Source organism: Sycon ciliatum, chromosome 3 (genome assembly GCF_964019385.1).
Source record: "Sycon ciliatum chromosome 3, ocSycCili1.1, whole genome shotgun sequence".
Lineage (NCBI taxonomy): Eukaryota > Metazoa > Porifera > Calcarea > Leucosolenida > Sycettidae > Sycon > Sycon ciliatum.
Window position 1 is genome coordinate 26280344 of NC_088645.1, and position 13983 is coordinate 26294326.

At 46.8% G+C, this 13983-nt stretch overlaps 1 protein-coding gene and 1 long non-coding RNA gene across 2 annotated transcripts; both read left to right on the forward strand.

Moving 5' to 3' along the window:
• Positions 1 to 2282: 2282 nt before the first annotated feature.
• Positions 2283 to 7015, forward strand: LOC135811916 (uncharacterized). The gene is made up of 3 exons (XR_010552718.1): positions 2283 to 2456; positions 5575 to 5742; positions 6538 to 7015. It is a non-coding gene; the product is annotated as an uncharacterized LOC135811916 (long non-coding RNA).
• A 5609-nt stretch (positions 7016 to 12624) lies between these two features.
• LOC135812956 (uncharacterized) lies at positions 12625 to 13620 on the forward strand. Its single transcript, XM_065326175.1, has one exon. The coding sequence runs from the start codon at positions 12625 to 12627 to the stop codon at positions 13618 to 13620; it is 996 nt and encodes a 331-aa protein (XP_065182247.1).
• Positions 13621 to 13983: the final 363 nt, after the last annotated feature.

Sequence of the window (13983 nt, forward strand, 5' to 3'; positions counted from 1 at the left end):
TCTATCACTATTCAAGGTTGGTAAGTTTACTTGTTCATAACTACTAGTTTTCAGCCAATAGCTAGTGTGTTGTGGGCGATGACAACTAAACAATCAGTCATGTTAAACCTTTCACCGCCACTGTTGGCTACAGTCGAAAGACCATTCATGCACTTCAAGACATTCCGGAATTGGAGCGAACGTTTACGAAAGAATGAGCAAAAGAAAAAGCAGAGTAATGTCACAATTTGTCAAGTGGAATCAATGCTGCGATGAAAAATAGAACGATGCACGCAAAAATGCAGGAAATTTCGGCTTGCGGTCACTTCAGGGTAGGCCCAAAGCGTTAAAGTTATATATTTCTTTAACAATGAGGATATATTGGCACACGAAGAGACGAAGCCAGTTGCCTCTGATTAGGCCTTTCGTACCATTACTCAAGTAAACGAATTCGAATAAAGGAAAGAAAGAAACAAACTTTAGTTCTCAAATCTGTACACGGTGATTATGTGACAAAGTACAACGATGCCCACTTATAGTTTATATAACATATCAATAATGTCTCCTCCTCTTCTACTCCTCCGAGCGCACTTAGCCGACTACCCTTAGTAGCCAATGCACACACACACACACACACACACACCCACACACACACACACACACACACACGCACCTGTCCTGTCCTGTAGAGCCATTACCTACTCACTAGGGTCACGTGGGCCCCAGAGGGGCAGCAGAGAGAGAGAGAAAGATTACGCTACCCGATGACGCTCTATATGCGAGACTAGGCGCAACTGGCGAGAGCAGATACAAATATGCGGGAACTTGTCCCGTTATCTAGCCGTTGGACGGTGGCAGTGCGTTGAACAGCGATGGCGATTGCGTACACACACGCACACACGCACACACACACACACGCGCACACACAGATACACACAGATACACACTCAGGCACACACGTAAACACACACCAACAATTCAAGGAAGGATTATGGGTTAGTGATATTCTACCCTTGAATATGTAAATCTGTTGCCAGGGCATGTCGTAAATGTGGTTAGACAATTTATCCCTCTGTATTTGCATCTGTCCAATGAGATCAATTGAAGCCCCCCCCCCCCCAATACAAACACACGGTACCGCTGAGCCATAAATCACCTACAATTATTTCCTTCATAATCGTCACCTAACATATTCACACCAACATGTTAACGTTCTCCGATTTTCAGTGTCATTAGTTGTCGCCTTCATACATATAATTCAATAAGTACCTACTAGTATGCAATTAACATTATTTTTGTCATTCATTACCCTGATGCTTGGCCAGGGCCGAAAATTTGGTGTAATGTAAATTTAAATTTAAATCGGAGTGAAGAGACTGTTTTTTGGAGTTTGGACTTGAGAAGTGAAGTTTCCTAAATACAGCATATCGGCGGAGAAATTGTGATAGATTGTGTGAGTTGCACCAAAAAGTACAAAAAGTATAACAGAGAGGCGGGAGGTCAAAATGGCACTAGTTTCGGGACAAATTCCTTCTCTCTATAAAGTTTAGGCTGTGGTTTTGGCAATGTAAACAGCCTCTAGCTCATCTACGTGGCATTTGCTGCGCGTCCGCGCGTGAATCTTGAAGTGCTCTGCAATATTGTGAAATACCGAATTCAGGCACGCATGGTATATATACAATGTGTTGCTATTGGTCTATCACATAAGCCAACAGGGCAAGTGGAGGCAGCTCGAAGCAGAGCAGTTCACGCATACAACGAATGCAAAAGGCTGTGCAGCTGTAACTTCAAGTTGCACGCAATTCAGCGATCATCAAACTGTAGCATATGGCATTCAGGGTGAATGCAAAATACTGCCGGCGATGGATGAAACCCGTGAAACTTGCTGTAAGGGCTACACAGGCATTCGCTTCCGTTGTATATGAGGAGACTGAGGACAGAATATACATGCATGTATACGTCATGATCCGCACATCTGATTCACTGATGCCGTCGTGTTTTGAGTTTGTACAAGCATGAGACATCTATCATGATCTATACCCCCCTTGCTGAAGTTCCACAAGCAGACTGTTATCAAATTTCAAGGGTAAATTTTGAAGATATTAGACTATGAAGTCAAATGTACATGTCAGATATACATGCAGATCACAATGCACAGCACTGATGTGCACACGTATTGTACCAAAATATTGTCTGCTTCTATCTCTATGAACGATCACATCAACAGTTTTATTTGTGGGATTTTCACTTATTATTAGTAACTGCATTGAATGTTGTCTCTTTGTTCCCAGTGCAATGTCCTACTCTCACTGACACCAAGTTCAATTACAAACCTGATGCCAGTTTCAACACACTACCAGGTACCACAGTATCCATCGAATGTATAACAGGTTTTCTGTCCAACAATAGAATGGAAATAACCCAGTCTACATGCCAGGGCAATGGAAGGTGGCGACCAAGTCAACCTTTATGTGAAAGTAAGTCTTTACCTCGAAGTCCACCAGTTGTGCAAGGACAACCCAAATATTAAGGAATATTCAGTATCTCTTCCAAGCAAACAAACATTCACATTTAGCCCTTGGAGTGAAAGCCTGTCTGCGCCTTCTAGGTTCGGCTTTGTCCCATGGGTTAGATGGTTAGAGTAGTGCTCGGGACAAACAAGGTCGCGGGTTCAAATCATGGCGGGGCTGGAAAATCCCGTGGAGGATGACACCTGAAGCCGATACCCATCTTTACAAGGTCGAAGGTAATGATATAATTATCATTTCTCCCCTCCAGGTTGCACGTTGGAATGCAATGACACTAATGTGTTGGATTGTAATCATGTAGTGGGAATGGCAGCTGTCAACTGTATTTGTGGACAAAACCTCCAATGGACCATGGGGAATCGCACACTAAGCGCAATCGTCAATGGACAGGAATCTGCTCAATTCCAGATTAAAGCTGGCGTACCCCAAGGCAGCATCCTGGGACCCACCTTATTCTTGATGTATGTCAACGATGCTGAGACCTGTCTTTCCCCATCAACACGAATGGGTGTGTACGCAGATGACACCACGCTGTACACCATCATACGATCCAGACATGACTCTGCTGGCAGTATTGCAGACATGCAATCTAGCCTGGATCGATTGAGTAGCTGGGGAGAACAATGGCGAATTCGCTTTGAGCCGACAAAGTCGCAGCTGCTGCATATTGGCCACCACCGCAACCCCTGGCCACTCCCAGACCTAACGTTCGGAGCCCATGATATTCCCTGTGGGGACGAGCTGAAGCTTCTGGGAGTGACCTTCGACAGCAAACTCACCTTCAGACGCCACCTCCGCAATGTTTCTCTTCGTGCCGTAGCCCGACTAGGATTTCTGCGTCGAGCATCAAGTTTCCTTGGTCGTGAAGGACGCTTGACAACGTACAGAGGCTTCGTACGCCCTGTACTCGAATACGCACCATTGACATGGATGGGCGCAGCCAACTCTCACCTGCAAAGTCTCGACCGAGTACAGCGGAAGGCCCTTGCTATCATTGGTCCTGACGCCTTGCTGCAGAGCCTAGCTGCCCGCCGCCAAGTGTACGCTCTCACGTACATGTACAAGCTAATGTGCCTTCAAGACCATCCAGATCTCTCTGCGCTCGTGCCGCCTCGCCAGGAAGCTAGCCTCGTCCCGCGGACAAGGTCGCAGCTCCGTGTCCGCCCCCAGCATCAGCTACAAGCAGTGCTCCTCCCTACGGCCCCCAACTTTCTCCAGCGTTCGTTCCCATATGGTGTATTGGATGAATGCAACAGGCTTCCGCAAGACATGTTTCCGGATCCGATGCCCCAGTTGAAGTCTCTCCAATCCTTCAAGACGAAGGTCCATCGCCACTTGCGTCAAAAGAATTGGCTCTGGGCTACGGACTCCCTGTGAGGCTATGCCACCCGTCAATGAGCAACTACCCTCGTCCATCATCTCTTTCTTGTTTATATTTATTTCTCTTCTCATCTCTTTCTTGTTTTATTTTATTTCTCTTCTCATCTCTTTCTTGTTTTATTTCTCTTCTCATCTCTTTCTTGTTTTATTTTATTTATTTATTTCTCTCCTCTCTCTCTCTCCCTCTCTCTCTCTCTCTCTCTCTCTCTCTCTCTCTCTCTCTCTCTCTCTCTCTCTCTCTCTCTCTCTCTCTCTCTCTCTCTCTCTCTCTCTCTCTCTCTCTCTCTCTCTCTCTCTCTCTCTCTCTCTCTCTCTCTCTCTCTCTCTCTCTCTCTCTCTCTCCTCTCTCTCTCTCTCTCTCTCTCTCTCCTCTCTCTCTCTCTCTCTCTCTCTCTCTCTCTCTCTGTCTCTCTCTCTCTCTCTCCCTCCCTCTCCCCCTCTCTCTCTCTCTCTCTCTCTCTCTCTCTCTCTCTCTCTCTCTCCCTCCCTCTCACCCCCCTCTCTCTCTCTCTCTCTCTCTCTCTCTCTCTCTCTCTCTCTCTCTCTCTCTCTCTCTCTCTCTCTCTCTCTCTCTCTCTCTGTCTATCTCTCTCTCTCTCTCTCTCTCTCTCTCTCTCTCTCTCTATCTCTCTCTCTCTCTCTCTCTCTCTCTCTCTCTCCCTCTCTCTCTCCCTCCCTCTCCCCCTCTCTCTCTCTCTCTCTCTCTCTCTCTCTCTCTCTCTCTCTCTCTCTCTCTCTCTCTCTCTCTCTCTTTCTCACTTGATCTCCCTCCCTCCCTAGCTGCATTCCTAACAATGCCTGGTCGTAGGCTATGATTCCGAGACCTCCGGTCGGATGAGCCTCGCCAACCACATCGGCACATCGCCCCTACTCCCCTTTGTCTTGTTGTCCAGCGTCATTTCAGTTGTCCTCTTCCCCTGATTATTAGTAGGGCTGTGTTTTTTAGTAAAAAAAAAAAAAAAAAAAAAAATGGGCAAATGTCAACGTAAGTTCCTTCATATAATTGTTCAAGTAGTATTTTGTGGTTTGATTGGCCAGCCCTGAGCACATGTTTTCTCACTTATCCCTGTTGCTGATATGTTACATTTATCTTGTGACAGTTAGCGCTCATTTGGTTTCGGCTTTGGCCACAAAATTGGTACTCTTCATTACTAACTGTTAGTGTCACTTCGTTACTGGTGTTATTTCTCACCTTTTTTCATGGCATTGTAAGTGCCTTGCCCTCTTATAGCACAAACCCGATTCTTGCGTTTCAAAAGATATGCTATAGCATGTGCTATGATGGATGCAGAATGCTGGTGACCACTAATGTCGATATCTAACTTATTGTGCAGTGGCGCGAGCCAATTGCTTCATGGCATTCTAAGAAGTAGATTATTGCTCCAATTCGTCACTGAACACAGCTGTACCCCTGGGAATTGATACCAATCATGTAGAGCCTAAAGACCCGGGAATGCATTCGAATGAACACCGTCCGTTTCAGCTGTCTTACTTTCATAATTTAATACATAACGTTGGAGCTACATACCTCTGCGTTGTAACAAGATCATGAGAATTCGGAGCAATATCCGTTTATTGACCATGGCCTCTGCCTAAAGATAACTCTGTTGATATTGGAGTTCGCTTTCCATTTGGTCTTTCGGTATGCATTGATCTGTTTTCTTTGGTATTTTGGTTCTATGCACAGCCACACATTGTCCAGAGTTAAACTCAACAACAGTGATGACTATACCCAGGAGTACTACTGGTAGTGGCATTACCGTATCATGTATGCTTGGTTTCCATACTATCTCAATGCCGTCTTCAGTGACTTGCCAAGCTAATGGAACATGGACTACACTACCATCTTGCCAAGGTTAGGCATAGCTGAGGTGATAGTGTGGTGAAAAGGAAAGTGTGAAGTACTGTTGACGCGCATGGGACATGCATGCAGCGTCAGAAATTCAGCGCGGAAAATCTATCACTAATACTATCAATATTCCTGAAGGCCTGGCCCGAAAATTAGGATTTTATTATTTTAGTCTGCACACCCTTAGGAAAATCACTTTCAATGCAGAAATAATATTATTATGCCAGAATCAGTGTACTGTGTAACTGGTAAGAGTCTGTGTAGTGCACTTGTGAAATCGCCATGAAAGCCTGAAAACTCACCTCACGACCCGCGACGTCGATAGCCCATGCAGCCACTGGGGCATAACACTGTAATGCTCAGCTTTGTGTGTGAAAAACCCTGTCACAGCAGTTTGGTCATGTATATTCTAATCACCCTTACGTCCACTTCGAAGTACCGTCACTGATGAGCCATGTATTAGGTAACAAGTGTGTGAAGAAATAAACGTGACAGGATAGAAACACAGGATAGAAACACAGGATAGAAATGTCCTTGCAGTGGTGATGGTTGTGTGCTGGAGGGTGTAGTCGGCTGAGAGCGCAGTGTAGTGGTGGAGGTGATACCAACATTTTTTACATTGGCCGAGAGATATGTCGCACCCTGTAATAATTATATGAAACAAAAAGACATAGTATGTTTATGTCTTTCTGTCCATAACGTATGTGCTTTGTGTGCTGGTATCTGTGTGCTGGTATCTGTGTGCTGGTATCTGTGTGCTGATATCTGTGTGTGTGCATTTTTCTCCGTTATATTTTGCAGTTATTCCTACGGATCCAGCCACTACCATGGGTACGTTCTATTCTTTTTGTTGTCTTATCCTGCACTTGCACTGAATGCACTGAATCATTTTGAAAACACACTATGGACTCAGATGGAGAGCCAAGGATGAATTTATATACAGAAAAAAAGGACCAAGGAAAACCGAACGCCTCAATAAAACAGCACTGTACGTTGACTATGACAATTTAGATGGACAATAAGCAGAAACAACATGCAGCACAGGATGATTGTTTCGCCGTACAGATAAGGATGGCTCATCAGGTGTGCAAGAATTGACTCGGATGGAGAGCCAAAGATAAATTTCTAGAAAAGAATATTGCCCAAGCAACCAAGGACCAAGATATTATTCAGGCGTTCAGTTTTGCATGATTCCTGCTCGCATACCTTTCCCTTAAATTTATCTTAGCGTCTTTGCGCCACACCAGTTCCGTTTAAAGTTGCTTTCAGTCGATGACGTTACTGGCAAGACCTTTGGACAACCGGTCAAACCACGAGTTTGACCGTGTTGTCCAAAGGTCTTGCCAGTAACGTCATCGACGTACGTGTACATCCGCCAACGTCCTTCACAGCTGAGATTTTCAGCCCGTGCTTATCTTGGTTGCGCTCACCTTCCCCTCCTTATATTATTTCTATAACTTAGAACTTTCCAAAATGTGCTAGAGCTGATTGCCAGTTAGGTATAGAACGTCAGTACCGTTGGTCAGTGTCGTGCAAAATAACAGAAATAATTAGACAAGGACGATGGCCCTAGCTTTCTAGATGTTAGAATGAATCAATCTGCGAACAGCACTGTCGCATCCTTTCTGAACTCGTCAGCACAACTCAGAGAAATAGGTGTCCAACCTGATAGAGGCTAAGAGATTATTGATTACGGGATATGCCTTTGGGAAACCCTTTAAATAATAAATATTCAAATACTCAATATGCGGACAGAACTGCTTCGTCCTTGAGAACTCATCAGCGCGGCACAGAAAAAAGAGGCCTAACCTGGTAGCAACTAAAGTGATCAAGCCAAAAAGCAAAGATTAAAAATCCAAGTGAATCTTACAAATGACAAGTAAGTACTACGAAAGTGAGACCTACAAAAAAGAAAAAATGTCAGTGTGACAAGTGAGCATGAAAAATGCGCCTCGAAAGTGCATAAACAAATCATGAACAAGGGTTGTAGACTCACGAAAGTAACCTAAGTGCTACAACATGTTCTTTTTGATTACAAACATCAGGCTTTTGCGTCCGAATTCGAATAGCTTCCAGGACCTCACGCTGCTGTAAATAACGGGCATGACACTTTACGGAGAAATAGGAATCACCATACACGCTCACACAATCGGGACGTGATAGCAAATGCAAGTACACAGCTGACTTCTTACGAACTTCACCCTTATCAGCTCCATCACCTTCCCTTCCGCCTGGTTCCTCAACGTCCGTTCCATCGCCATCACCAGCCGCCTCATCGTCATCGGCTTCGCCGTCATCCGCCGCATCGTCATGCAACGCATCTTCACTGCCAGTCAGTCTCCCTGCTACGTCTTCCACGCGTCTCTGTTTGTAGCTTATCAGCGCCTCCAAATTGTGTTTCGATTTGCTCCTGGTTTATGTTTCCTTCGCTGCTGTGCGTGGGATTTGACCAATCCTTGAATAAATCCCCGTTGAGTAATTCGCAGGAGACTTCCACGGTCTCTGTTCGAACGGCTCAAGCGCTGCGGTGTCCTGACAACGGGATATTGTGTGAAAGAAATGGGTTCAGTTTTGTGATTGGTGGTACTGTGGCTTTTGACGGCTCCACCCCAATTCCAGCCTCCAATAGCACTGGTGGTGGTTCCAGTGGCGGCAAGGACTATGATGGGGAAGGCACTTTCGGTTGGCATAGTGTTCCACCCCTCTTCCTCTGCACCGTGTGTTCGACCGTACCGCCAATCACAGAATTTGAACGCACTGCTACTTGCCACGTTGATTGTCAACGCTCAACTAACTCACATATGTGACAAATCAACACAAATTATAATTCATAATAGAGGTGTTATAAAGCCTACAAGACACAACTATCACAATGAGAAGGAGAGGTATACAGGAGTAGGTTGCGCTAGATTACACGTTACAAAGAGTACTGGGTGGGAAAAAAGATAGGTGAAAAGTAGACGCCATGTGAAAGCCAACAAATCATCATGGACGTCCAACGTCATATCTGAAAATTGCTTAATACAGAAGGCAAATACTTCAGGAACCTCGAACATTGAATATTCGACCAGTGGTAGGTGAAAGGAAGTCTGTTGGGGTGTGGCATAGTCGAGAAGTGCGGTTTTCTTAATCGACGTATCCATCCAGATCTGCACTACAGGGTTAGCGTCTAACACTATACTCTTCTTCTCATTGTGATTGACTTTGCTAATTCTAATCGTTGTGTCGTGTAGGGTTCATTCTGCACCTCCATTCTGCGCTATGCCCATTGTTTTGATTTATCACCTATGTGAGTTAGTTGAGTGTTCACACCTTGCGCCAGTATCTTGCCAGTATAGTGAGAACAACGGAAGACGAAGACAATGACTTTCTGACGGCAGAGCTGTTCAAGGGTGGACACCCGAAGTGTCTTGCGCAGGGGCTGGATGGCGACGGGATTAGGCAATCAGAAGACTGTGCGGAGCAGTGAGAGAGGGGTAGAGGGAGTATGCGGCGTAGCACAGTTTCCCCCGGATCATGGCAACGTACCATACCACGTCCGCGGAGCTTGAAGATTCAGCGTATCCACATGCCGCGCATCTACGGGATATGGGAACGCCAGTTCAGGTCGTCGAACATGGTAACACCAAGGTAACTTGCTGAGGACCCCGTGGCAAATTCATCCCTATTACAGTAGACGAGACAAAGCGGGTTTGGCTGCCCTCGTTGCTTTACGAACATGATTCGGGTTCTTCTCTTGTCAAGGAGGAGCCCGAGTTCCTCCAGCCATTTAGCGAGCTTGGTGATGCTTTTCAAGAGGGTCTGAACAAGGAACAATTGATCTGAGTGTGGAAAGTCAATGACGATATCGTCGGCAAACTCCTGATTGCTAATGGCGGAAAGAACTTCATTCATAGCGTGTGTATACAAAACACAAAGAAGCGGACCGATGACACTTGCTTGTGGCACAGCTTTGCTCCCGGACACTTCAGGAGACAGTCTTCTGCCCACTTTTATCCGTTGGCGACAACCGACAAGTATCTGATGAAACAGTCTAAGATCATATTATCATAAAAACCCAGTGAATGCAGTTCTGTGACGAGGCATTGATGTTGGACTCGGTCAAAATACCAATCATGACAATGCCAGTAGTTCTCCTCTGGAACGTTGCATCCTTCCATCGGTCCAGTGCTCGCACAAGGGCATCCTCCGTCCAGTGACCGGAGCTGTATGCAAATTGCGTGGTAGGGAGTTTTAGTCGTTGAGGTATTTGTCCAGTTGGTCCTTGACAAATTTCTCTTAAGCCTAGTGCTCATTCGACGCAACGTTGACGTTACAGGACGTAAGAGGCTGTCGGGACGGCTGGGGTGAGCGGCAAAATCTTGTACGATTCGCACAACACGTGCTGCAGTCTGTTTAACAGCGAACTGTACGAGTCAAAAGGCATAGTCCGCGAAGGGGTGATTTTCGGACCAAATTTCTAATTTTTCAGGACTGCTTTTCAATTTTTACTACTTGAATGAGGCGGAATCGAGTTCACAATACCAATTTTTCATGAAGACCAAAAAAGGAGCCCTGAAAGTCGTGCCATTCAATTAATAACGCCAGGAAATGATAAACAGTTCTGTCTGTCACGCTCTTGAACTATTCCTAAATAGTTATACCATAACTTCCTCCCAGTGTTAGAAAAGCTCCAGATATGCCCAAATTCCATACTCTCGTCAGACAGCACTTCAGTATCTCCCAGTAAACAAAGTCACAGTCCCCACTTCCGATGCATAGCTCTTTGAGCATCCCATTGCTTTGTAAGTTGCTAATCCCTTCCCACTTTGTGTACGTGCTCTTCATTTTCTTTTTTTCTCCTCTTCCGTGGTTGGTTTCACCCTCAAGAGTGAGGAGGCAGTGATTTGTAGCCCTTTAGGCGTGGTAAATAATGGAAAAAGTTAAGACTCATTTTGGATTTGAGGTACATCAATACTTATCTGGCGAAATTTAAATTCAAAAATGGAATACCTGAAAACAATCGCAAGAGTCTACTAAAAGGGCGACTACGTGACTACTTTTGACCTGAAAAGCGGGTACCACCACATTGAAATTGCACAGGAGCATCAAAAGTACTTGGGGTTTAAGTGGTTTAATGCGGAGGGAACTATCACAACCTATGTATTTTGCGTGTTACCGTTTGGCCTCTCCACGGCTCCTTATGTTTTCACAAAAGTGACACGTGTTTTACTGCGGCGTTGGAGGGAGTTGGGCATAAGATGTCAGCTCTACATGACGACGGGTCTGGTTGGCACTCTACTGTCGAAGGGGCAAAGGTGGTGGCAAAACAGATGAAAGCTGACCTCTTGAGAGCTGGGTTTGTGCCCAATGAACAAAAATCCCAGTGGGAGCCATCACAAACGGTCGAAATGCTAGGCATGCGCATTGACCTCAAAGAGGGTCGAATTTTTGCGACAGAGCGCAGAGTGGCGAGGCTTAAAGAGTGCCTAGCACGGCTGAGCGGTCTAGCAGCGCCACCCGCGAGGGAAGTGGCGAGGCTAGCCGGCTTCCTGTTGTCTATGTCGCTTGCGCTCGGGCCAATTTGCCGTCTGCGTACCAGGGCATTCTACAGCATGATATTGTCTAGGAGTTCTTGGTACGCCCCAGTGAAATGGCCGGATGCGGCAAGGTGCGACTTGGAATTTTGGAGCACGGTTTTTGAAGACTGGCACGGCCAACCATTTTGGAAAAACTGCCCAAAGGCAACGGTCCTGACCTGGTCCGATGCGAGCGACTCTGGCTGGGGCGGATTTTTAGTAGACAGCAGTGCAGTCGAGGTAGCCAGAGGAGAGTGGTCCAATGAGATTTTGAATGACCGAAGAAGCTCCACGTGGAGAGAATTGAGAGCAATCGCGTTGGTGCTTGAATCATTAGCACACAAACTAGAAGGAGGTATCTGCATTCACAGAAGCGATAACCAGGCAGCTGTGCACATTATCCAGGTGGGCAGCAGAAGGGAGCATTTGCAAAGGGAGGCCATGCGAATCCTCCAGGTGTGCATGAAACACGGAATCCGCCTGATTGCCGAATGGGTTCCCAGAGAACAAAATGAACTGGCGGACTACTATTCGAAAATAGTTGACACAGATGATTGGCAGCTAAACCCGGCTGTTTTTGAACAAATCGAGCGTTTGTGGGGTCCCCATATGCTAGATTGCTTTGCGAGTCTGAGGACGAAACAGTTAAAGCGTTTCTGTTCAAGGTGGTGGAATCCGGAATGTTATGCGATCGATGCCTTTACGGTTGATTGGTCAATGGAAACGGTGTGGCTTACACCTCCGTCCCACCTAATACCCAGGGTTTTGAGTATGTTAAAAATGTGCTGCGACCATGGCACACTGGTTGTGCCTAAGTGGGTGTCAGTGGATTGGTGGCCAAAATTAAATGGGAGGCAAAGCTGGAAACCATTTGTAAAAGGAGTGTTGGTGCTACCCCATGATGAAAACACATTTCTGGAAGGTACCTGCCCTTACAACTTGCTGGGGGGCAAGCAATATTATTCAGAAATGCTGGCTTTAAGAGTGTGCATGAAGAATAACTGTTGCTGATTTGCGTACTGACACGATTGCTGTGGTTTTGTGGCGCGAGCACATGTGAGTGCACGGTGCACGAGGCATTATCCTATGTTGGTGTTCAGGGAACACCATTGCCTGCAAGGCAGGAGGCAGATGCTGCTGACAATGTCATAATCCGCAGGGCGGACGGATGCTGCTGCTGGTGATGCCGATGACGATGTTGTAGCCCACAGGGCTGGCAGACGCTGCTGCTGATGCCGTTGTATAATGCTCTTCAAGTGATGCTGATAGCTGCTGCAGATGCTGAAGCCGACGCTAATGCTGATGACTCTCTTGACAGGCGCCTCACGTTATGATCTTGTGTTCATGCCTAGAGCTGAGGGCGGTTCAAGTGGAGCCAACCCAGGAGCTCGTGAACCTATCAAGGAAGATTCCAGAAGTCATGTTGGCGAGTAGGGCACCGGGAACAGTGACCAAGTATTTGTCGACATTTCAGCGCTGGCAAGAGTGGGCTAGCAGTCAAGAGATCCCGAGCGTACCAGCCGAGTCTTGGCACATATGTTTGTATGTCGTGAAGCTGCTCCAGGAGGCACGGATAGCGTCACCAATAACATCCGCTATTTGCGCATTGGCCTGGTCGCACAAGGTGCGAGGCCTACCGGACCCCACAGACAACGCACACGTTCGGAACCTAGTCCAGGCCGCCAAACGACTGCTGGCGGCGCCGAAGAACCGGAAGAGGCTGATGACGAAGCTGATGCTAAACCAAGTTGCTACCAGGCTCTTGCGCAATGAATCACTGCAGAACTTGCAGACAGCGACTCTGATGACCGTTGGCTTCGCAGGGCTCTTGCGGTGGAACGACTTGTCAAACATATACGTCGATGAGATCGAAATCAAGGAAGATTACATGGCACTATTTCTCGAAGTGAGAAAAAATGATCAACTGCGCCAAGGAAACTGGGTGCTGCTGCCAAGATGGCATGGAGCAGTATACCTAGTGGCTCTAACAGAGCGACTGCTGTCTAGAGGTGGCTACGAAGGCCACCAGAAGTTGTTCGGCCGTACTCGTCGAGGAAACGCTAGTCAAGTTGTCCGGGACCAGATGTCTTACAGCCGTGCCCGAGAGCTGATCCAGGACGCGCTGTGCCAAGCGAACTTCAACCCAAGCGCATTTGGGCTGCATAGCCTGCGTTCTTGGGGAGCATCGGTTGCCGCGGCAGCAGGAGTCCCGGATAGACTGAACCTACGTCAGGGCGGCTGGAGAAGCGAAACATCCATGCGGATGTACTTCAAGGAGTCACTCTCAGCAATGCTCTCAGTGTCAAGGGCACTGGCCATCCATTAGCTATGCTTTGCTGCTCTTGCTGTTGCTGCTGTCCCCGCAGAGGCTGTTTGTTGTTGCTGTGTGCGTGTGTATGTGGGTGTGCATATGACTGAGGTGTGTTAGGGGTGGGAGCACCTATGGTGTGGCTGCACACAGGAGTGAGAAAGAGAGTAAAAAAGAAATGCCTCATTTCTCGTTGGCTGACGTAGGAAAGAAACGAGAAATGTAGTTCTTTTTTGTCTTTCTTTTGCATGACGTAACATTTGCTGCTCGCAAATGCGAGATATTAGGAGCATGCGCTCCGGCTGCGGCATTCTTTTTCTTCTTGCTTTGCAAGTGTAGTGCCCATGCCCGCCCGCCCTAGTGAATGGTTATTTTGTTGAG

Coding starts and splice junctions, on each gene's coding strand:
- LOC135812956 (XM_065326175.1), top strand. CDS start 12,625: ATGATCTTGTGTTCATGCCTAGAGCTGAGGGCGGTTCAAGTGGAGCCA.